Source organism: Abrus precatorius, unplaced genomic scaffold (genome assembly GCF_003935025.1).
Source record: "Abrus precatorius isolate BTA unplaced genomic scaffold, Abrus_2018 Scaffold6, whole genome shotgun sequence".
In the NCBI taxonomy this organism is placed as follows: Eukaryota; Viridiplantae; Streptophyta; class Magnoliopsida; order Fabales; family Fabaceae; genus Abrus; species Abrus precatorius.
The window spans coordinates 23,319,716-23,343,757 of record NW_020874406.1 but is presented as its reverse complement, the minus strand read 5'-3'; the positions used below and the strand labels follow the sequence as shown (position 1 = coordinate 23,343,757).

Sequence of the window (24,042 nt, the reverse complement as noted above, 5' to 3'; positions counted from 1 at the left end):
GGTATTTTCGCAATTGACTAGAGCCGAAGGAGGAAGGTACAAGATTGTAATTGTCTTGCACGTTAGCCCTTCCACTTTCAATTGCCTATTGGAAAATCCAACGTCCAAGTGAACTTCACATGTGGACGTAAATTCCGTCCTAGCTGTAAGTTCGAGTACGACACTTGTGACGATATCTTAACCTTAAAATTGGGTAACTTCGGTTGCTTTTTAAAGAACATTTGAGTTTTACGGATCCGAGGTGAATAATTAAGAGAGAGATTTACTGCAAGCACCGTGTGTGTATATATAATTTTACATAATTTAGATATTTGCAATTATGTTATTTAGAATTTAATATTTATTTATATTAAAAAAATATTATTCATTAAAATAAAATAATATAATAAAGTATTTGTTAATTCTATTTTTATATGAAATTGATTTACTTAATCTAGTAGAAGAATTGAAAAAAAAATAATATATACTTATATACATTCACTTATTATTTAGAAAAAAGTACATTAACAAGTTATAACTATGATTTTTCAAAACATATTTTTTAATAACTTTAATTTTCTTATAATACACCTAAAAATATAAATCATTCAAATATTTCTTAAAAATGAGTGAATGAACGTTATATGTATATATTGGTATAAGATCCTAAGATTATTTGTTAGGGGACTGTACTTTTTAAAAATTAATCTTAGGTTTTAGACATAACATAAAATAAATGTACACTTGTTAATGTTCATAAGAAAGTAGATAACTGATATTTTATGTAGTAAACTATCAAGAATGCGTTGGATCGATTAAATTGCAAGTTGTTTGTCTTCTTATATGAAACGCCTGATGGTGCTTAACAACTTTGTGCTGTCATATACAACACTAAAATCACTCAACAGCATTCTAATTTATGCTTAACCACCTCGTTGTTTGTTTCCTTTGCCCCACCTTAGATTATTGTTCTCCACACTTCATCGATTTGAGAGAGATAAACGTCGTTATCTAATATCTTTCTTGGTTGAATATCTCTCAATAATAAGTATATATTGCAGAGTTGGTATCTTTCTATATGAGATCCAGCCAACCATCTATACTAAACTAAGTTTCTTTACTTTTTTTAGAAAAAAATTAAGTAAAGTTTCGTAGGTATTGTTTTATAATTAAAATTTTATTTTAGTAACACGTATCAACCTTTAAAGTCAATTTTTATTATATAAATTATTAAATAAAATTCTGGTTTTAATTTCTTTCTTTTAAATCATGTAAATAAGTTTTATGTTTTTGTTCCTTCTTGAATTTGGGGTCATCTTGGGACTGTCATTTTGCTAAGGTATAGTCGGTGACCATCTAACAGATGTACCCCATTATTATGGGTCAATAATGAGGTGGTGGAAAAGCTTGCCTTTAGCTCACAGGCCCCAGCATGAAGGTGCACACTGATTCTTAGCCTTAGGAAGTTGACCTAAAATTAAATAAGCTTTGGGGGAACCATGGTGGAAGTGTGAATTGCGGTTACTACGTGCTTTTGTCTGACAACCGCAAGCAAAATATCAAAATTTAATACCTAAATGTGTAATTCATAAATTTTCACTAATGGGTTTGCATTGAAATTGGAGCTCGTAATTTATATATTAATTTTCTAATCATGCATATATTAAATTTTTTATTAAAAATCTTATGATATTATAGAATTTAATGCATTAATAATAGTAAATATTATAATTTTTAATAAGAATTTGTTATTGTGTATTTTTTTTTAATACATGTTAAAAAAATTGTTTATTTTTATACACACTAGTGGAACGTGTAATAACAAGTAACATAAGTGAAGAGTTTGAAAGACTCAGCAACTTGTGAATAATATTTAGAAACAAAGGGTTGTTTTTTGGCAGACAGAGTAGGAGAAAGGAGGTTTTCCCTATCCAAAATTAGGATAACTAACCTCAATGAAAATTTTAATCAGGTTACAGATATAACCGGTTCATATTAATACTTATAGATCTAAATTATTAATAAAAAGATCACCAAAATAAGAAGTAAACCCACGACTTTTTAAGATTTAAGACAACATAGAATGCGAGATCAATAGAGCAAATAGAGAAATGCGTGTAATTAACATTAATCAAATTTTCCAAGAGGTATATAAAATAATTAGGATGTGCTTGCTTTATTTTTTTTTGTAAATATATTTCAATTAGTAATTATATAGAAACAAAAACATTTTATATTTTCCTATTTTGTGTTATGAAAATATGATTAAAACAACCAAAACCTTGTTTTCTAAATTTCTTTACAAATCCTAATTTTTTATATTAAAAAAAAAAACAGCAAACAAATCAAAACCATCATAGGTAGAGAGCACTCTCACAGTCACAGAACCCCACCATTATCCACTGGCTCATGATGTCAGGTCAGGAGTTCATAGTCATGATCTGAAAAACTCATGCACCTCACAATTCTGTTTCCACCCATCTCGTCATCTTGGGGTCATGCTCTAAGCATAAAGAAGGGATAACCTCAATAGAGGGTCGTAACTCGTCACACACAAGATTAAGCAATAGAAGAAGGAATATAATCCTTCCTTGTTTCTTTCTTTCACTTTATTTTTAACCCAAAAGCGAAAAAGCAAGCCTCTCTAGAGAAAAACCACAGCATCCAAAAAGCAACCCCCATTTGACTTCACTTTAATCTTCCTGCTCCTTGAAGGAAATTGCTAATAAAAACCACTTTTGACACTTAATTAAATAATCACATGGCATTAGGGACCCACATTCAAAATTATGTCAAAATCATATGGTGTGACTCTTTCCAAATACTAACTTTACTCTTTTCTTTTTCCTTTCAATCTCTACTAAATATAGCTTTCCATGAACTCTCAACAAAAATAGGTGTTTGATTCTGCTAATATAGGAAGGATATATTACAAACAAAAATGATTGTTCTACATTTGAGTTTCTGTCCTCCTTTGTACCAAAGTGGTATAGGGGATAGAGTAAATATTAGTTTTTCTGTACATAAAAAGTGCTATAGGAGGTAAAGTAAAAAAAAAATGTAGCAGGAACTGCAAAATAAGGGCAAATACATACCGTAACCCATTGCTGGATTAGGAGTTATATTCTTTACACTCAAGATTAAATCTAGTTCAAAGAGCATTGTTTGATTATGTGTTTTATGCATAATTTACAAGTTATATCACTACAAAAACAAAAAAGTAAAATCAAAGTGTGAGAGGAAGCAGGAGCTCAACAAATGGATTCATTCATTGAAAATATGAAAGTAGTTAAAATACAGAATACAGAGTAGCTTCGTGCATCATGTACCTCTGGCTTTATTCATCCATGGCAAATTTGAAGTGACAGCAGAATTATGGAAATGGGCATCTGATGAACTTATTAACTTATCTTTCCTAGACCATTGCCAGATCTTGGAAACAGAGAAGCTTTCACCTTTCCTTGCAATGTTGATTTTTTTACCCTCAACATCCCCATCAGTGGAAGAACTCAAATTTGGAGCTGCTCTTCCCTTCAGCAGTCTCATGCTGTCACTGCTACCTCCATCACCTCTACTTGGGCATAAAGCCACTCTCAGATCTGAATCAGCAACCACGTACTGAAATGACCCCATTGAATAGCATCTCCTTACATCCAAATTGCCATTGCTGCTCTCTCCTTCACCCTTCTCTACCCTCTCTCCATCATTTGTGCTTCTAAATTTTCCAAGCCTGACAGAAAACACCCTTTTCCCATTCACTATATGACTTTCTGTAGTTTTGTTAACAGAAGCAACCCCACCCCCACCACTGCCTGAAATCCCATCTTCCTCATGTGGACCCTCAAAGTCAAAAACTGAGTTTTCAAAGGCAAAGCCTGGTGAATAAAGAGTTCCTCTACAAAGAGGACAAGTTGAATTAGACAGCAACCATGTGTCTATGCAATCAATGTGAAAAGCATGGTTACACATGGGAAGCAATCTCAGCTTATCTTGTTCCAAGAACTCACAGAGGCAAACTGCACAATCAAATGGCTCTTTCAAGCCTATTATCTCTTTGTAAAAGAAGACAGGGAGAGCATCTATGAAGGCCTGATCCAGGCCTGAATCATGAAGATGGAAGAGTTGCTGTAACTGTCTCTGGTAAGCATCTGATTCAGACATGTCAGGGTATCTATTGGATTGGGAAATTGATGAAGAAGACCTGTGCTTTATGAGAAATCTAACAAGCAAGTGAAGCAGACCCAAGATGAAAAACACCACAGCTAAAATAACTATAATGAAAAGAATTGCAGGGCTTATTCTACCCCCAGATGAAGAAGCTGGGGATGGAGCTGACTGTCTCTGATTCTGATAGTTAGAACTATAAGGCAGTGATGAAGAAGAATATGGAGAAAGAATAGGGGGGCTAGTGATAGCACCATTGCTCTGAAGAATTTGAGAATGAGAATGAACCCTATACATTTTCAAAATATAGTATTCCAAATCGAAATTCAAGTTAGACTATGTCTAAATTTTAAGCTCAGAATGAGAGAGTGTCAACCATGTTGTGGTTTTGAGCAAAGTTACAACCTTTGCCTATTTTGGAACTAAACCCAACTCATGCATTGTGAAAAACAAGAAACATAAGCACAACATAACATTTTATGGAAACATGCCTGAGAAAATGTCAACGTTGCAGTAGCAGTTGACCTACCATAGTTGTTGAGAATTTGAAATCTCAGCAGACACCTGAGCCTGGGTTAATTGTTTCTCTCTCTTAGAGGGTTATCTTCTCCATGAAAAGGAAACCCTAATGATGATAATAATAAGTAAGTGATGTAGTGTGTGCATCTAATTGTGTTTCTCCATGTCTAAATAGTAACCATGTGAAAACGAAGTCACTTCCAAACCCCAAGGTTTTTGGGTCCCCTACAGCTGCAGACTATAGTACAGACCATAGACCTCACTAAAGAAGGCAAAAGGTTAGGCAAAATTGTCATTTTCTCGTTTGACAACTTCAGATTACTGCCTCAAACACGTGTCTCAAATTTTGTTTATTTCAAAGGATTGTTACTAAATATTATTATTGGTCTTTATAAAAATATTTTTTATTTGTTATTTTAGAATTTAGAAAAATTATTTTTATTACTCTTGTATTAACAAATTAAAAAATAAAAAATAAAATAATTAATAAAGATAAAATTAAATATTGTTTTTTATACAAACTAGAATATTAATTAATTTTCTTAAGTTATGTGAAATAAAAAGGAATTGAGTGAGTACTTTAGAAGAAAAAAATATGAACAATGATATATTTTTATTTGATTAAAAAAGGAAAGGATAAATTAATTTTTAAAAATTATTTTTTAATTTAAATGTTGATTTTTTTTTTCCAAGTCAAGAGTAATTTTGTTAAGAGATACAAAACATGATACAAGGATGGAAAGTCCAAGAGTGCACTATTTCTCGCCTTCCAATTAATCTAAAATGTTAACTGTGCCCTTTTTAGGGTTGTCTTGACTTCGAACATTTGTATTGCAGTCGTGTCTTTTGTATCCTATCGTTAATGGAAAAACCAGAAAACAGCGATCATATATAATTCAAACTGATTTAATAAGTTAAATTTCAACCAATGTAAGAAAAATTTCAAAAAATTAAATTAAAATCAAGTCAAGAACGATAGAAAAGTATCGTTCAGTTTGTTAGTCGTAGATTAGTTTCTATTAGCTAATGTTGTGTCAGATCAAAATAACTGAGAAGAAAGCATGTTAAAAAAATCAGCCATTCATCTTCGGCTTTCTTCTTGCTGGGGTAGGCCATTTTTACAAAGCTGATAATAGTCTTGCATTTTAACATAGTCTTCAACTTGTAATTTTTCACACCACAATTGTCCAAGGCTCTCGTCTCTAGTCTCAGCCAAAACACAACTTTTTTTTTTGTCTAGTTCAACAATTTCGGAATTATCTTTTCAATTTGTATTTTACCTTCAGAAACTTTTGATATAACTGGGTACCCCCAAATTTGCATCAAAATCTTCAAAGAAAGTTTTTAACTTGTAAATATCACTATGAATCTTAATAGGGACTTGGTCCCTAAATTGGCTAAAGTTGATACAAATGCAATTATCTTCTTCTTATTAGAGCAAACTACTCTCAAACTTTCGAAAAAAAAGAAACAAGTTACTGTTATAACGTAACTTAAAATTTTATGCTTGAAATTAACATAATATAAAATTTTGATATTTATAAAAATAAGAATACAAATAAACTATCATTCTATCACTTTATTTTTTAAATTCATCTTATTTTTATTATAGTTATCATTTTATTTTATGAATTCACTGTATTTTTTTATTCTTTTGTAAGAAGTGACAATGTTCTAACTTATTTAAATAGTTAAATTTTAAAAAATATTGTTACAAAATATAAATGAATAAATTTTAAATTTATGTTTTAAGTTTTAGGTTTAAATTTTGAACTTTATCTTCTATCTTTTTTAATTGAGATTTTGAAATAAGTGATTGTAGCTCTCTGTATCTTCCCTACAACTGAACTTTAAGCCTTGATCCAAAAACTCATCCATTGATCACATCTAGATTATTCCATTCTCCTATTTTGATCACCCCTTCAATTTATTTTTTAGATTATAGATATTTTATATTTAGTTTCTTTTATTTTTATTACTATAATGTGTAATTAAACACCCTTTTGTCATAATACTGAAGTGAATTCTTATAATATAACTTGATTAATTTTATGATAATGATGTAATTTGTAAATTAAAATTGTCCATTTATTGTTATTATTATTGTTAAATTTATCATCCAAAGATTAATCTTAGTTTATCAATTAATAAGTAATCATATTATTAATAAGTTAATAGAATTAAGACATCATTTGAGTTTATAAAATATTTATCACCTAAATTTCTAACTATTTAATTAAGTTTAAGAAAACCAATATATCTTAGTGCTTTTATTTATGTATCATTGGGGTAAGTAACATGTACATAAGAAGATTACCGTTATTACATCATCATCAAGTAGTGTTAATAATTAATTAAATAATTAGTAATCACTTTAAAACAATTGAATAAAATTGAATTGAGAGATATATAGTAATAAAAAAAAATTGAAGCCTAAACTTTCATTATTATCAAATTAATTCTATAGTCTCTCTTTATTTGACTTTCTTTAATTATCCAAGTCATTTTAATTATTATTATCAATCTAAAAAATTTCAATTGTTAAATTTGTCTAACAATGAAAATTATACAACAAATGTTCCAGAATTTTTCAAAATTTGTTCTTAATCAACAATTTATTTTTAATAATGCAATACTATTGTCCTTTTTCATATTCATATTCTCAAAATTTTGAGGAAAGAAAAATTACTATTATAACTTAACTTGAGCTTTTATGTTTGAAATTAATAAATTTTATTAAAAAATACATTATAAAATTTAATATTTTTTATTATTCAAAATTTAATCTTGAAAAAGATTTGGTGTATAACTAACGGTAAATATATTAAAGACATAAATATAAAAAATGATAAAAATAAAAATAAAAATAAAATATCTTACATATAAACACAAATTTGAATGATTCAATAATTTAAAAAAATAAATTATTTCATAATTTTATTCTGAGCAGACAAGGTAAAGAATTGGGAGTCAAATCGGGGCTAATGGGGACTGTTCGCTTTGGGCTTAAGCATAGTGTAATAAATAAATAATAACAGATGAATAGTAAAAAGAAGAAAATAAACCAAAAACCCTAAAAACCTCGTAAAAGGTTCGCGTAGGCCCGTGGTGAGCCGATTTCATTTCATTTCTATTTTGTGTGTTTCTACAGTAACAAAGAATAAATAAAATTCCAAAGCAAAACCCACAACAAAGTCTTACTATGCTATGCTATGCTCTCTAATCCGTCTGCGCCGTTACGCTTCACACTCTCTACTCCCTCTCCGTCTCTTCTCTCCGATTAACCGTTTCTCCTCCGTGGCCGCCGCCATGGTTGCCCACGCCAAAGACGACGCGTACCTGAACGCGGTGATTCCGAAGCGCATCCAGTTGTTCGAGACTATTCTGGCCGAGCAACGCACCCAGCGCCTCTCTCTCTCCTCGGATCCCATCAAGGTCACTCTCCCCAACGGCAACGTTAAGGAAGCGAAGAAGTGGCTCACAACTCCTCTTGATATCGCTTGCGAAATCTCTAAGAATTTAGCTGCTAACGCTCTCATTGCCAGAGTCAATGGCGTGCTTTGGGACATGACTCGCCCGCTAGAGGAGGATTGCCAGCTACAGATCTTCAAGTTCGAAGACGACGAAGGCCGCGACACTTTCTGGCACTCTAGCGCTCACATTCTCGGCGAGGTTCGTTAAATTTTTTTCTTTTTCTAATTTTTATTTTAATTCGGACTACGATGAATAAATGATGATGATTTTTAATTTGGTTATTTGCAGTCTCTTGAGACGGAGTATGGATGCAAGCTCTGCATTGGGCCCTGCACTACCAGAGGAGAGGTTTGTGTGTGCCTTTTTTTGCTGTTGTAATGTGTTGCTGCACTGCTGACGCTGTTGTGATTGGTGATCTTTTGAACACGATGTGTACTGAACGAGAAATTGAGTGTTTTTGTTTAGGGGTTCTATTATGATGCATTTTACGGTGACTTGAGTCTCAATGACGATCACTTTAAACAAATCGAGGCTGTTGCATTGAAGGCTGTCGCGGTATTTTCTCTTCCTTATCTTATTTATGTGTCTTTTTAAAAAAATTTATGCTGTTGTAGCTGCTACTGTTGCTCTTGGGATTATTTCTGGTTACTGTGATCGACAATAGTTACAGCTCTTACTTAAATGTTGATTTTGTCTTGAAGCCTCGAGATATAGGTTTATAGCGACTTTGTAGGTGAGCAATTGTGGAATTAAATATCAAATGGTCATTCAAATTTTGGTGTCTTGCATGGTCATCCAAACTGGAAATCTGATGTTCGCCAAGAGTGTGCTAGGAATGTTAAAATGAGATTTTATTTCATTTGGTAGACCGAATGTTGAGTTTAGAATGCTAAAAACCTGTTAATGATTTGATTATTAAAGAAAATGCTCTTCTAGAGGAAAATTTCTTCAATATGAGAGCAAGTAAGGGTGTATGCATCCTTGAATTTTGGAAGGTTAAGTTCTCAATGGACTTTAAATTAAATAAAAGGTGGATACACCATTTTAGAGACAACCTCACTTTAGAGGACCCTTATTTGATTTTTTAAAATCCCATGGATTTCATTGCTTTTGTTTTAGAATTCATCTCAAATTTGGTTAGACTTGGTCAAAATTGATTTGATAAAAATTTAAGTATATACATATTAGATTGATCATCCCCCTCCCTGTTGTGAAAGTTTTGATCTGATTGTCATTTTTCATTGTTTTCTGCAAGTCCGAAATTCTTCCTTATCTTGTATATATATGTGTTGCTCATTATTGTGATAAACATTACTTTTGTGTTGATATATGTGATGGATGATGAAGATTATATTTCCAGGAAAAGCAACCCTTTGAGCGCATTGAAGTTACTCGTGATCAGGCACTTGAGATGTTTTCGGATAATAAGTTTAAGGCAAGTTTATGCTTTTACTTTTGGGGGGCAGGGTAACTTATTGTTTTAGCTATAAATATGTTTTTTATTACACTGTCATATCAATCTGAACCATATTTCCTATATGCATTCACCTATAATTTTTGATATCACAAATTCACTATTTGCTGCTTTGTGGCTACTGTGATCAGGTTGAGATTATAAATGATTTGCCTGCTGACAAAACTATCACGGTATACAGATGTGGTCCCCTGGTTGATTTATGTCGTGGACCACATATACCTAATACATCCTTTGTGAAAGCAATTGCATGCTTAAAGGTATGTGTGCAAGCTGTCTAATCATGCAACTCTAATTATTTTTTATTTATCCCATTCAAGTACTTCGGTTATTGGTTTTGCAATTCCAGGCTTCATCAGCATATTGGAGGGGTGACAAAAATCGGGAAAGTTTACAAAGAGTTTATGGCATATCTTATCCCGATCAAAAGAGTTTAAAGGTGATTTTTATTTGATAAGTTGTTTTTTTGGGTTAACTACCTGTTATTCAAACTGAGCTGGGTTGAACCGAATGTTCAGTTGCAGTACCTTGTGGAATAAGTAAATAACTAGCTAGTAGTTGTTAATGAGATGTAATATATAGCAAAATTTTGTCTGCCATCAACACTAAGGGTATGTTTGAGAGAGGGTTTTGGAGGGGAAGGGAGGAAAAAATATATTTTTTAATTTTAAAATTAAGAAAGTTATATATTATTTATGATGATGAATGCATGATTAATAGATGCATGCATGATTAATACACTAAGTTTATGTTAGTATCTCAATTTATATATTTTATTTTAAAAAAATATTAATTTTGAATATATTTAAAATGAAAAATTAACCCACCCTTCACTCCAAAATCTTCCTTCCCAAACAACCCATGGGAAGGGGTACCTGTGCCTTCTTTAGCAATATTGCTTTTTGCATCTTTATTCTGTGAGCTGATTTATAGGGTAAATGGCCAAGTTGTATGTTGTAGATTTGTAGAAATTATAATAGTTTCCTTTTCTCTTGTTATGCTAAGACTAAGAGTTCCAAGATATTTTCATTTTCTTATGATTCTGTCACCACATTCCAATTTTCAGAGTTATTACTTTATATTTTAGCTGTTTTATTAAATGAGATCATTTTGAATGATATTAAATATATCAATTTTTTTAATGTAATATGTGCCATTTCTCAAATTACTTTCCTAGTCATATGTGATAGCCATATATATGAGCCTCCTATTGTTAGATGTTCTCTATTTGCTAGGTATTAAGCATTAGCCATTAACCCTTAACCATTTTTTCTTTAAACTGGACTGGACCTATTTAACCGTGAACTTTTCCTCTGGCTGGTCCACTCAAGCATCTATAGGATGTCTTAAAACCAGTCCCAAAACCGCAGAACTAGATGGGAAGATGTCTAACCGTGTGAACTACTCACAGTTTGGCTATTCAAACTGGTCCAAGGCTTCTTCATTTTGCAAATATATGATGTCATCAAGTCTTGAACCTGGTGAAGCATAACCGTACCCCCAAAGGTGCTCCCTTTGGCAGGATACATCCCCTAAATAAACCTAGAGTATTCTTAGTGGGGATACTCCCCCCAACTTAGATACTCTTTTAATATGGTGAATAGTACTATATTAGTAATGAAAAGCCATCTAATGTTTACAAAGATAACTTACATATATGGAGGCCAAATAAAACCCTAACTTAAAGGAGGTCCAAAACAAAAATATACCAAGTTTAAAATAATCCCAAGTTACTACAAATAACAAAATATAAGACAATCCCAAATTAAAATCCCTAATTAAAAAATCAAATCCCAGCATAAGGTAATTCAATCTACATCACTTGGTTTTTGTGCTTTCATGCACACAAGACAATTGAACTTGAACTTCTTATGGTGAATCTGGACACACACTTTATTGTCTATGTGGTATATGATCTCTTTATTAATTTTCCCTTTTTTCGGTTCTTTAATTTTCAGGAATATTTGCTTCGGCTGGAGGAGGCTAAAAAGTATGATCACAGGATTTTGGGTGTTAAGCAGGAACTTATTCTTCATCATGAATGGAGGTATGTTGGGTTCATTCTTGTCTGATTGGAACTTTCAGTAAAAGCTTCTCTGACTGCTATGTCTTGATCTGTCTTTGTTTATGTCAGCCCAGGAAGCTGGTTTTTTCTTCCACATGGTGCTCGAATCTACAACAAGCTCATGGAGTTCATTCGAAATCAGTACAGAGACAGGGGGTATCAAGAGGTAAAGTTTTAGTGTAGGAGTTTCTTAATGTTACAATAGCAATCTTTTTCTTTGTACTTAGTGCTTGGTATCCTCAGGTCATATCTCCAAATGTATTTAACATGGATCTGTGGGTGCAATCTGGTCATGCTGCAAATTATAGAGAGGATATGTTTATCTTAGAGGTATGGTTTTGTCCCAATATGTATAAATGTATGTTTGTTTATGAATGCGGTTTGGAGGGACTATCTTTTCATCTTCCCCATATGTATATATTTATTTTGTTATCGTTTTAAAAAGGCATCTTCAAAACCTTCCAAATAGTTTTTTTAATCTTTTGTCCATAAAGCAATCAAGTTATCTGAACAAAGTGCATCTTTCTTACAGATTGACAAACAAGAGTTTGGGTTGAAACCTATGAATTGCCCAGGGCACTGCTTGATGTTTAAGCACAGGGTTCGATCTTATAGAGGTAATTTTCATTTATGTAGGGATTTATCTCTTCAAATAGTATTTTTTATGTTCCTGCTTTGGGAAATTGGGTGGATTAACTAATCCAGATTTTAGGGTTGAATTTGGGAGAATGCACATGTTTGAGCTCCTATATGAGTGGATTGAATGTTGCCTACATAGAGAAATACGTTTTTACTCCTTTTTTATGATTTCATCTTTCCTATTCCTATTGTAAGGCAATAATCCGTTTATACAGAAGGACTATAGGGAAGGGGAACTGTGGTTCATCTGCAAATTGTATTTTTCCTTATAATATCATATTGTCATTTGACATATAGAACAAGAAATTTTCAATCAGCTACCTTTTCCAATTCCAAAATTGAACTTGACTATAAATTATACCTTTGGGGTGGTGAGAGGTGGACATATTTTGTTTTTTATTTTACAAGTGAAATAAAATACTATATCTCTAGTTTCTGTTTTAGATGGACATACTTCATGAGTTTGGAGGACTGAATTTGGTTGAGCAGATACTTTTTATAAAAAACACTATCTCACAACTTATAAATGATTCTGCAGAACTCCCTCTTCGTCTTGCTGACTTTGGGGTTTTACATCGGAATGAAGCTAGTGGTGCCTTGAGTGGATTAACCCGTGTTAGGAGATTTCAGCAGGTAAACCTTTTCTTTTGTAATAAACACACGACCCACATAACCTACTGAATAAAAGTTTTGATGAAAAAGGCGATCTATTTTTTATTGGGTTATATTTCCAATTAAAATTAAATTGCTGTTTTAGTTTATTAAATTAGGGATCACATTCTTTTTTATGTTAAGGTACATTGAGACATGCAGGCATACATTTTTATGCTTTATAGCATAATTCGTTGATTCTTTCAATTTTGTTGGCAGGTACACAGTCAATACTAAGTATAGGAAAAATCTATTTAGTGTGTTTGAAACTAGGTATAGAAAAAAATCTATTCAGTGTGTTTGAAATTTTAGAGTACATGTTTGAGTCTCATTATTTTTCTATTGCAATTTGGTAGAGAAAAGCGTTAGAGGGGGTACTGGAGTTGGAAATGTTGCTTAAAACAAAATGAGGATTAAAGATTGTGATGTTAAAAATTCATTGACATGGATACAGGAGATTGACCTACTTAGCTAAATATAAAACACTTAGGATCATGTTTATATACATTTATAATTGTGTAGCTAAAACGTCAATTTTTCCCCTCAGTCTTGTTTATTTCTTTAAAATATGGTACAATTACAACCAGAAAAACATTGCAAGCTGTTATCTCAATTGTTTGTTTGCATAGTCTTTAATTTCTATTTTCTATACTGATTGAGTACTCAGCTGTTAATGACACTAGTTTTAAATTTTGCACAGGATGATGCTCATATTTTCTGCAGGGAGTCCCAGGTGAGTTTAAATTTATGCAGCATATATCTTTAAAGTCTCTTTTGAGCTGAGGTTTGAATTCTTGATTTGATTTATTTTACAGATAAAGGATGAAGTGAGAAATGCCTTGAATTTCATCAATTATGTGAATGACATATTTGGGTTCACATATGAGCTGAAACTTTCAACGGTATGCTTTGCTCATTATTCTTCTTAATGCCCATGTACCTTTTTCAATGTTTTAAAAACCTTTGTCCCAAAGCTTTGGTCTTCAACTCAATGTGCTCCCAATAGGAACTTAATTGTTTTTGTCTGTGAACTGTTCGGATTTTATTATGCAATCCCATTTATTTTGACATTTTCCTGCAGTTAATTAAATTATAATTTTGACTACATGGGTGGCTTATATAAATTTCTGAAGGAATGTACAATTTTGGTTGTGGTTTCTTTCTCTCATTGTTAATATCTGTGAAAGCTAGGCCAAAATGCTGGAGAAGTGCAGATCTTGTACCAAAATTCAAGACAATAGAACTGACGTCAATTTATACAAATTAACAAAACACCTCCATATGTTGATAATTTTGAATGTTTTAAATTGTGAGGTTAAAACCACATTCATTTTAATTTGGATGACCTGGTTTCAGACTAGCATTAGCATAGATTTGGCATACTTCATCAACTAAATCAATGATAAATTGAATGGGTTTTGTAAAAGTTTTTTTATCCTTTCCCATATTTTACTGAACGACTTTTTTAGTAAACTGGACCAAATTTGCAAAATCAATGACTTCAGTATTATATGCATTAAATGTTCATGCTACTTCCATGTAGCACTGATGTTTTTATAAATCCTTTAGCAATTTTTTTTTGTCTTTGTAACCTAGTTTCCAGTTAAGATAAAAATAGATTAAGTTTTTGCTGATCAAACCTCTTTTTCCCCTTTCAACTGAAGATTTAGTCATTTATTCTTTACCATGTGTTGACTACTTGAGTAGAGGCCAGAGAAATATTTAGGAGATTTTGCTACTTGGGAGAAGGCTGAAAGTGCTCTTAAAGAAGCTTTAGATGATTTTGGCAAGCCTTGGCAGGTAATAATTTTCTCTTCTATATGTTTTCTAGAAGTGTTTTGTGTCCGCATTATATAGTTAAAGATATTGCTTTGAACATTTGGTTATAATTTTTATTAGATCTATAGTTCAGAGTGGGCATCCTGAAGTAGAGTTTGCCTATCTTGTTTTCTATTCAATTGTCTTTTTCTAAAACTGTTTGATTATTTTCTTTGGAATGCTGCATTTATTTGCTTTAATACTGTTGTGCTTATATTTTTCATAAAACCTTGCAGCTGAATGAAGGGGATGGTGCATTCTACGGACCAAAGATAGACATAAGTGTATCTGATGCATTGAGTAGGAAATTTCAGTGTGCAACTTTGCAGGTTTGCACTGTTCAGCTGGATTTGCTTTCACATGATTCAGTTTTAGGATAACTTTTCAACTGATAGTTAGATGAATGTGGTTGCATGCAGCTTGATTTCCAGCTTCCTGATCGGTTTAAGTTGGAATACTCAGCTGAGGATGAAGCCAAAATTGAGAGACCTGTAATGATACATAGAGCCATTCTAGGATCTGTTGAGCGCATGTTTGCCATACTTTTAGAGCACTACAAGGGTAAATGGCCCTTCTGGCTCAGTCCTCGTCAAGCGATTGTATGCCCTGTGTCAGAGAAATCACAATCTTATGCATTACAGGTATATATATAGCTCTGAAGTTAATGTTTTATTCTATTGTATATTTGCCTTGTAACAATTAAATGATAGGGATGTGTACTGCATATCATGCGATAACACTTTTAATTTCATTGGAGGATATATTTTTGTGGTAGCCCATGTTTTCCATGCATGTATAATTGATCATTTATTTACTACTCTCCACGGAGCTGATGCAACATTGACTCTCTCAGCTTTTTGCTGAGCGTATGTGTATCACGTTGAAATCATTGAGCTTTTAATTATGCTTAGAGTGTCACATGCATTTTTAGGTAACTTCCAGTTGTAACTTACTGACAATGTTGAAATCATTGAGCTTTTAATTATGCTTAAGGTGTGTTTTGTTTGCAGAAATGTTTTTCGTTTTGACTAATAATTACCAAAGATTCTGCCTTGGATACTATTTGAAAGTAGGAAACAAATGAAAATGTGTCATTTTTATAATTATTAATAAAAACAAAAAAAAATACTTAAGTCAAATATACCATTAACTTGTCATAGTTTTGTTTAAAATTTTTGTTAGGATACCTTTACTATATTATGATAAGATGTCAAAACCAAGGGTTGTTGATTGTTAACATATTCTTGCACATCAATTTCCCAGGTGCGAGATCAAATCCACCAAGCAGGGTATCATGTTGATGCTGATACAACTGATAGGAAGATTCAGAAGAAGGTAAAACAAACTTTAGAACAAAAATTTTGATTTTAATACATGTCATTCATCGAGAGGTCAATAATGGACACATTGTTTTGACAATGCTGCCTGATGAAATGTTGGTTGTTTATTTGAGTTGTATCTCATTTGAAAGAGAGACTCAGTATTGCTACTGTTTATACAATTATTGGTTTATACAAGTATTGTGGTTAGTTTCCACAGTGAATTTATAATACTAATGCTATCGTTTTTCTGCCCCAACCTGTTCCCACTCGTCGGTTACCAATGAGTTAAGAGTTATGCTATGTTATTTAGTGTTACTAGATTTTATACCTTGCGCATGCATGTATTCTTCTATTCTTATAATATTAATTATTTAAAATTGATTTTATTGTCTTTTGATATTTGGGGGCTTTACTTGATATCATAAAAATTTATTAATGTCAAATGAATCTCTAGAGGATTAAATTAATGCTTGAGAAGTTCTTTTTATGTAACATGGTGTACTCTTCTTAATCTAATGCCTTATCTTAATAAAATAGAATTGTCTTAACTCGAAGTTATGGCTTTCTACAGGTGCGAGAAGCACAGTTGGCACAATACAATTACATCTTGGTTGTTGGAGAGGAGGAAGCTAATACAGGACAGGTTCTTCCTTTTATCCCGTTCTCAAATAATTGGTAGTGTAATTCAATTTCAATTCTTCACATGCTTTTCATTTGTGTTTGACCTACACTTTGATCATTAAGTTGGGGCTAATTAGAAGTGTATAAAAGAACAAGCTTGCTTGTAATATGAGCTGTGCACAAATAGGTGTACATGATAGTTTGAATCTTGTGAACTTACGTCATATGGAAAATCACGTGACATCATTCAAATTCAATACCTGAAAGATTATTGATCATGTTGTAGCTATCTTGCGTTGAATTTTTTAATACCCAGCGGGAGGCTAAGAGTTGATTCGTTGTTCCAGGTGAGTGTACGAGTTAGAGACAAGGCGGATCACAACGTTATGAGTATTGAGAATCTACTCAAACATTTCAGAGACGAAATTGCAGCTTTCCACTGATACTCTGCTTGTGAGAACAGTTGATTTCAGCCCAGATATCTGAGTTGTACTCATTTGTCTGCATTTATTTATATTACCAACCCAACAAGTTATTGTTATTTATGAATGATTTGAGTGATCTCTGTATTTCATTTCTGTCGCGACTAATATAATGTGAATTTTGGTTATACTTGGAGCGCACTCTGGTAGATCCTTATAGTTTTCTCCCTCTAAATTCCGTGTATCAGCATTCGAGTTAACGTATCGCTCATTTTTCTTCTCTTTTTAATTTGGTGTCACATTTAAGGAAAATATACGCTGTTGAGTTGATCCTCAATAATGATTGTTAGTGACTTTGGTTAAAAGGTGTTCTTTGGATCCAACATTGTTTCTCTCTCTCTTTTCCGAGTTTTTTCCGGCGGATTATTTAACACGTTAAGTTGAATATGTATCTAGGTTCGCAATAACGTGTCTCTAGATGAATGGACATGAAAAAAAAAAAGTCAATTTGAGGAAAATCGATTCCAGACGAAGATACAACGGGCTAAAATCAATTATTTACCCCGTGACAATTTCAACATCAAACGGTTGTGTAATTATACTTGCACATTTTAATTATTTTCAACTGTTTAAATTGCTATAGTCAATTAATTTTATCTTATCTAATTTTAAAACAAACCAGCTCTTAGTTCACCCAACTGAAATTTTATGTTGCACGGTGAAGAGGGTAATTTTAGGTTCAGTCTTCAGCTTCTCCATCGTCACAAATGTAGTTGGTAAAATTCAAAATTTTTCTATCAAACATGATCTCGTCCATGTCCTTGTGTATTTGCAAGAAAAAGGAAATCACCAAGGCGGACTCAGAAAACGGTGATGAAATTGCAAATCACCCTTTCTACCCTTGTCTTCAGAACAGAATGAAAGACCATAAAGAGTTGCAATGGTAGAAGCATTTGTCTCAATTTTCCCTTTTCTCTCTTTGATCTATTGTTTTCATTTTCTTTTAATATTAATATCTTATAAATTCTTTATTCATATTATTTATTGGTCAAATTGGCATGATATTATTCTACAAATTCATTTTAATTTTATAATATATTCTCCATTACTATAGGTAAATTTGACAAATGAAATACTTTCGTCTGTGATATGTTTTATATTTTAACATAGGTTAATTATAATTTTAGTGCATATACTTGACTTACTTTTTTGTTTTAGTCCTATATGAAAAAACTTTACATTTTGATTCCTATGTGTGTGTGTGTGTTTTTTTTTTTTAACAAATCAGTCTCTCCTATGTGGTTTTAATATATATATATATGTGTGTGTGTGTGTGTGGACTGAATTTAATATTATTTTAATTTTGATAAACAACAGAAAATAATTTATCCTATAAGAACCAAAAGGTGAAATTTCTATTTATAAGGACTAAAATGAAAAAAGAGAGAGTCAAATGTAAGGATTAAATTTATAATTAAATCCTTAAATTTTTTTGGACATTTTAATGTATATGTTGCTCTGGGATTTTGTTAACACTATAATACCATCAATTCTTCGAAGTTTATGAACGGACGAAAGATTCTCACATGCAGATTGAATTTTTTCAGAAGCCTTTCCAGACATCCATACCTGCACCAGTTGTTGATCAGAAATCAAAGTATGTTTTTTTGCAGTAACTTAATTTTGAAAATAATTATATTTTAAATACCTTTTTAGAATTTCTCATTAATTTTTTTAATGATAACATTTCATCTTATCATTAAAAAATGGATGAAATGTTATATGTTGCTTTAAATATTACTTAATTTTCTATCATCCCATTATTTCAACTAAACACATTAACTATTAAGAATAAGATTATAAAGTGTTAAATAAAAAAGATTAGCAAAAAAATAAATAAATAAATAGAGGCAGTACCATAGTTGTTTTATTCAACAAGTATCCTTAGTTCTGTCACTTAGATCATTTTATTTGGCCTTGTAGCTCTAGGTTTTATAATTACAAAACTTTTATGAATTTTATGAAAATCACATAAGTTAAGCTTTATTAATTACACACTTTTAATAATTAATTACACACTTCTCTCTCTCTCTCTCTCTCTTATTTATTATTTCCTTCACTTTTAGTAGTTCTTCTCTTTTTAATTGGTTAAAATCGTATAATTAATGAAGAAAATATAAAATAAAAGAGAAAACGTTTATAATTAATAAATTTTAACATGAGCAACTTTACACAGGATAAATAAATAGTTTTAATAAAATCTTATTATTATTATTATTATTTGATTTTTTAAACGTTGGGTGTGCATATTTATTAAGGATCAGAAACTTTGTCATGAAAGTTTATAATTATGTCTCGTTTGAGATTTTATAAAAAAAATTCTATTAAATTTTGAATGCTTTGATCCTTTGGGATTAACTTCTGATAAGTTTTAAAAGTCAATTCTTCATCTGTATACCGTGATATACTAAAACTTAAAGGTGATTGTTGTTCCCATATTTCAACTTATATTAAAAGTGATATATTTAGATTGTAAGGTCATTGTTTTATGATATTGTTTTAAAAATAAAATGAAAAATTAATTCTAAAATAATTTATCTAGTAAAAAAATATTTTTGTACTTAAATAAAACAGACATACTAATTTTTAAATACAAGAACTGCAATGTATTTTCAGTATATCTTTATGAGAAAATGGAGAGAGAACAAACAAAAGAGAGAGAAAAATTTAATTATATGAACAAGGATGGCCTTATCTGTTAGGTCACTGCCTAACTTGAGTCTCTTTATTAAATAAGTTTAATTAATTATTTTTAAAATTTTTTATAGATAAATGAATTAGATTTTAACTCAATCAAAATTTGTCATGAGTCTATTGTCTCAAAGTCATGTATTGATTATCTAAAGATTTTAGTTAATTTATTTGAAAATAAAGTTATTTATTTTTATTGTAGAATTAAGCCAACCTTATTTCATGCAAATAGAACAAGATAAGTCTTATGCTTGAAACATTTCCATCCTTATATCATGCATAAGTTTAGCAGGCATGGTACATTTCCATACTGTATATGAATAATAATTTTGTATTTTATTGATGTAACTGATACTGCCACTTATGTCTCAAAATTTTAGGTTCTAAAAGTAATGATTTCATCACTCTTGCACCACCACCTTCCGGTTAATGTCTTGTAATTAAGAACTAAATTAAATTTGTGAATTTTACCAGAAGACTGTGATAATTTATTTTACTCATTAATGTTTGGCCTTCACTTTAACACTCTCTCACAATCATATACACATTCAAAATGTGTGTTCAATGATGCGTTAACAACTTAACACTCTTTGCCTTTTGAGTAAAATCTGTATGAATTCGAGCGACAGAAGTGAATCCAATTTTACTTATCAGTTGGACAAAACGTCGAATGCTTGCAGCTGCTACCAGCAGCCTTTTAGTAACCAATTGTTTAAGAAAAATGATTCGCATCCTATTTTAGAGAGAACGATAAAAAGCAAAGTGAGATAAAAAAAAATGTAAATTGATAATATCATGATAAGAAAGGAAGAGAAAAATTAAAATTAATGGAAGATGAAAAATAAATATAAAAGAGAAAATAAGTGTAAAAATATAATAGTTTGATTTTAATAGACAATGCACTGTAAGTTAGGTTACAACCGTGTTCTGCAACCCCTATTATTATTTTCTACCTACTGTATGATTTTCAGTATGCATATATCATAGTAAGGGTTTCTCAGAGTATAGTGCACGTGGCAGCTGCGTGACATAGATATAGTGTTCTTCTCTCTCCCCACAACTACCGCTACCCCACCCTCGTTAATCTCCAGTTGAACCCAAATTAGTATCTCTAAATCACAATTACGTAGATATATCCTCAGCATGCTGATTGAGTGGCCTTATTATATGGACTATATATAGCATATATTTTCTTATTTTATGGTATTTTATTATAAGTTACAATAATATATTAGTGTTCGTTACGTTTTACATCCTTAAACAGCCGCATGCAGCCGTTGATTTTTCAGTATATTGTGCTAGATTCGCTGTGCGTGCTGACTACGTTCTATGGATTACTACCCTTACATTCAGAGGCACAATGACTGACACATGTTGAGCAGCAGCTGCAGATGTGCACACGCATGCATGAAATGAAAGTTACTTTGATACTACAACACACTAGCAAGAATCAGAAGCATCTAGAAAAAAACAAGGCTAAAAGACTACAGCTCAAGCTGAAAACGCAGTATTTATTATTATATCATAATAATACTGAAGCTAATTAACAACTTACTACAATGTTAGGACGTAATTATGACTAATTTTCATTAATTCCGTTGATTCCCTTATGTTATTATAAGTCTAATACTCAAAATCCATTGTTGGATCCGTTCCTAGTTACATTATTCTGATCTTGTTGCTGATGAAAATGATGTTGATGATGGAACCCTGGCATTGAACTGCTGCTTTCACCTATATCAAGTTCTGGCCTGTATACCTCTTCATCTAACTCTTCCTTTGCCACTTTTTGCATTCCCATGAATTCTAATGGCCTTTGGGATGATGACAAAACATGATGATGTGACTGCGGTTGTGTTGGTTGTTGTTGTGGTGGTGGTGGCACAACTGACGGTAGCTTAGAGAGTAGTGCCTCAAGGCTACTCATTGAGGGTGTTACCTTCAGCGGCAAGTTGAAATGATGGTCATATAATTCAGCTTGGGGTGCAAGGTGGTTGCCTTGGAAATGCCATTGTTCTGGGATTCCATACCCTCCTTCTACTTTATAAGGGTATGCAGAAGATGATGGATGTGGCAACAGTACACCAGGGATGCTCTCAATGTAGCTGAACTTTTTTCTCAAAAGAACCACATAGCTCAGGTCTTCAATCACCTTGAGTGCCATAGAGAGACATAATAGAGTGGACACGATCTGAGTGAGTACAACTGTAAAATATATTTTTGCTAAGTGTGTGGTTTTGTGAGAGTGAAAGAGAGAAAGGAGAAGAGAGATCACCTTGTGAACGGCTCCTAATTGAACAACACCCTCTCTTACAGCAATAAGAGCTATGGTCTGAAAGATATAAAACTGAATTAAATATAGAAAGGAAATCTTGTCTGAAATCTAATGGGGGCTGCATATTTGAGTGCCATACCTTTATACCAGACAGGAACTGGGCTTCCCAAGTCCTAGGGTGCTGTAAAAGAGCATATATGTAATCAGGATATACCGAAAGATTTTTTATTGGGAAGCATAAATAAACATGAAATCATGGCTATTAATTTGCAACATGGGAATATCTTAAAGGTTTTTTAATGTGAAATTAATGACTAAACTTAGATTATATTAACATTTAAATATGTCATTTAATGCTCACTGTGTAAGCATATAAAGCACTCACCGAGTCTGCTGAATTGTGCCATGCTGACAAAAAGTTAATTTCTTGATCATTAGGTTCTTTGTATATCCACTTGTGGCTGTGATCTGCAGCCACTTTTCCTATCAACCTGCTCCATGAAATTTAATTAATTGAACCTTTTTGCTTTGAAAATCTCCCAATAACAAAATACAAGAAATGTGATACAAATAGGGAGATTAATATGGATTGATATATATAGATGCATACCCTTCTCCATAGTTATAGATCTCATGTGACATCTTGAAGAAGAGTTCCGGTTGCAGCCCTTGGTAGGGCTGTAATTCACAGTTCCCATAAACAGATGAAGTAGGACAATCAGCAGAGTTAATTTCAGGTGCTGCGGAGGCAGCAAAATTGCAGAAACCATCTTCCCACACCAATATCCTGCATGCATATAAATATGTTGTTAACCAAAACACAATAATCTTGCACTAGCATATTGAACTTAACACTGAAAAACATTACCAGTTCCTCCTGTTTCCTCTTGATCTATCGTAAGCCCCTTGTCCTTCCCACCTATGTTAAGAAGAAACAAGATTGAAAAATCAGCAAACACTTATATCCTAACCAACAGAGAAATGTCTTATGAAGTCGTAATCATTTAGTTCATAAATAGTATATATGTGTGTGATGTTTGTGCCTAGTGCCCAAAATCTCTTTCTGTGAACATTCTGAGTTAATAAGAAATGGTTGATCTTTAATTTTCCTCTCCTTACTTGGGTGGAGGGTAGTTCCTAGGCAAGATCCTCCAGAAGACAGCATAGACCCACTGAGAATTTTCATGGATGCACAAACTTCTGAGAGTGTGTTGAAGGAGATGGGTAACAGCCAATGGAGTGAGATGTTCTTCCATCAAATCCTCACAAGCAAAGCAACTATAGGCTCTATATATTTGATCTCTTCTCTTCCTTTGCACCCCTTTACCTAGCTATCTTTAATAGTGGGGAACTGCAACATCCTATCCTCCTTTATATAAGCCCACCAACAAGGAAACCTCACATTTATACCGCTTCTTCTCTCTCTCTCTCTCTCTCTATCTCTTTCTCTCTCCTACACATACATTACATTTAGGTGGGGGGAAAAGAGGGGGTGAAATAAATGAATCATATACTTTTCAATTTACACAAATATTTTAATATTTTATTGAGGCCCCACCACCTGTTTTCCTTCTCCCTTCCCCAAATCCTTATTTTTCAATAACCTACAATGTTGAAAACAACCAAAGTCACCCAAATTCTTGAATCATCTATCAGCAGCAAAGGCCAAAGGTAATATATATATATATAGCTTCAATGACAGCATGATTTATGAGTTACGTACGTAGCTACATGTCTTTGATGACTCTTATCTTCCTATATAACTTTGAACCCCAATGCTCCAGCAGCAGCATCTTTTCCTATTTTTTTTTTTTTAAATTTATTTTCCATCGCTTACCGTTCTGTTTCCTGACACTCTTAGGTATCAG

General features: G+C 32.1%; 3 protein-coding genes across 5 annotated transcripts; 1 reads left to right on the top strand and 2 right to left on the bottom strand.

Annotated features, from left to right (window-relative positions):
- Window positions 1–3,221: 3,221 nt before the first annotated feature.
- Window positions 3,222–4,776, bottom strand: LOC113869639 (RING-H2 finger protein ATL47-like). The gene has a single exon (XM_027506069.1). The coding sequence runs from the start codon at window positions 4,438–4,440 to the stop codon at window positions 3,301–3,303; it is 1,140 nt and encodes a 379-aa protein (XP_027361870.1). The 5' UTR covers window positions 4,441–4,776; the 3' UTR covers window positions 3,222–3,300.
- A 3,001-nt stretch (window positions 4,777–7,777) lies between these two features.
- Window positions 7,778–17,334, top strand: LOC113868924 (threonine--tRNA ligase, mitochondrial 1). Of its 3 annotated transcripts, XM_027504924.1 has the most exons (19): window positions 7,778–8,334; window positions 8,425–8,484; window positions 8,602–8,691; window positions 9,497–9,571; window positions 9,742–9,870; window positions 9,960–10,049; window positions 11,569–11,657; window positions 11,745–11,841; window positions 11,919–12,005; window positions 12,208–12,292; window positions 12,853–12,947; window positions 13,666–13,698; window positions 13,781–13,867; window positions 14,673–14,765; window positions 15,020–15,112; window positions 15,203–15,424; window positions 16,047–16,118; window positions 16,677–16,748; window positions 17,074–17,334. In XM_027504924.1, exons 1-19 carry the CDS (start codon window positions 7,870–7,872, stop codon window positions 17,167–17,169), a joined length of 2,130 nt encoding a protein of 709 aa, XP_027360725.1. In that variant the 5' UTR covers window positions 7,778–7,869; the 3' UTR covers window positions 17,170–17,334. The 3 variants fall into 3 exon arrangements, with proteins under 3 accessions (XP_027360725.1, XP_027360726.1, XP_027360727.1); XM_027504925.1 differs by lacking the exons at window positions 9,497–9,571; window positions 9,742–9,870; window positions 9,960–10,049; ... (2 more) ...; window positions 11,919–12,005; window positions 12,208–12,292 and adding an exon at window position 8,960 and having other exon boundaries at window positions 7,823–8,334; window positions 8,602–8,670; window positions 17,074–17,303; XM_027504926.1 differs by lacking the exons at window positions 8,425–8,484; window positions 8,602–8,691; window positions 9,497–9,571; ... (4 more) ...; window positions 11,919–12,005; window positions 12,208–12,292 and having other exon boundaries at window positions 7,823–8,251; window positions 12,856–12,947; window positions 17,074–17,303.
- A 4,195-nt stretch (window positions 17,335–21,529) lies between these two features.
- LOC113869894 (protein RICE SALT SENSITIVE 3-like) lies at window positions 21,530–23,430 on the bottom strand. Its single transcript, XM_027506411.1, has 7 exons — window positions 23,294–23,430; window positions 23,043–23,093; window positions 22,785–22,961; window positions 22,560–22,665; window positions 22,314–22,355; window positions 22,175–22,231; window positions 21,530–22,051 (listed from the first exon to the last, which is right to left on the bottom strand). The coding sequence occupies exons 1-7, from the start codon at window positions 23,428–23,430 to the stop codon at window positions 21,530–21,532; spliced, it is 1,092 nt and encodes a 363-aa protein (XP_027362212.1).
- Window positions 23,431–24,042: the final 612 nt, after the last annotated feature.

Bases quoted from the DNA above. Each gene is read 5' to 3' on its own strand.
- LOC113869639 (XM_027506069.1), bottom strand. From the start codon at position 4,440: ATGTATAGGGTTCATTCTCATTCTCAAATTCTTCAGAGCAATGGTGCT.
- LOC113868924 (XM_027504924.1), top strand. From the start codon at position 7,870: ATGCTATGCTCTCTAATCCGTCTGCGCCGTTACGCTTCACACTCTCTA. The intron at 11,658-11,744 runs GTATGTTGGGTT...TGTTTATGTCAG, and splicing joins ATTCTTCATCATGAATGGAG to CCCAGGAAGCTGGTTTTTTC. The intron at 15,113-15,202 runs GTTTGCACTGTT...GGTTGCATGCAG, and splicing joins TTCAGTGTGCAACTTTGCAG to CTTGATTTCCAGCTTCCTGA.
- LOC113869894 (XM_027506411.1), bottom strand. From the start codon at position 23,430: ATGGAAGAACATCTCACTCCATTGGCTGTTACCCATCTCCTTCAACAC. The intron at 23,094-23,293 runs GTAAGGAGAGGA...TTCTTAACATAG, and splicing joins AGGAACTACCCTCCACCCAA to GTGGGAAGGACAAGGGGCTT. The intron at 22,666-22,784 runs GTATGCATCTAT...TTCATGGAGCAG, and splicing joins ATCTATAACTATGGAGAAGG to GTTGATAGGAAAAGTGGCTG.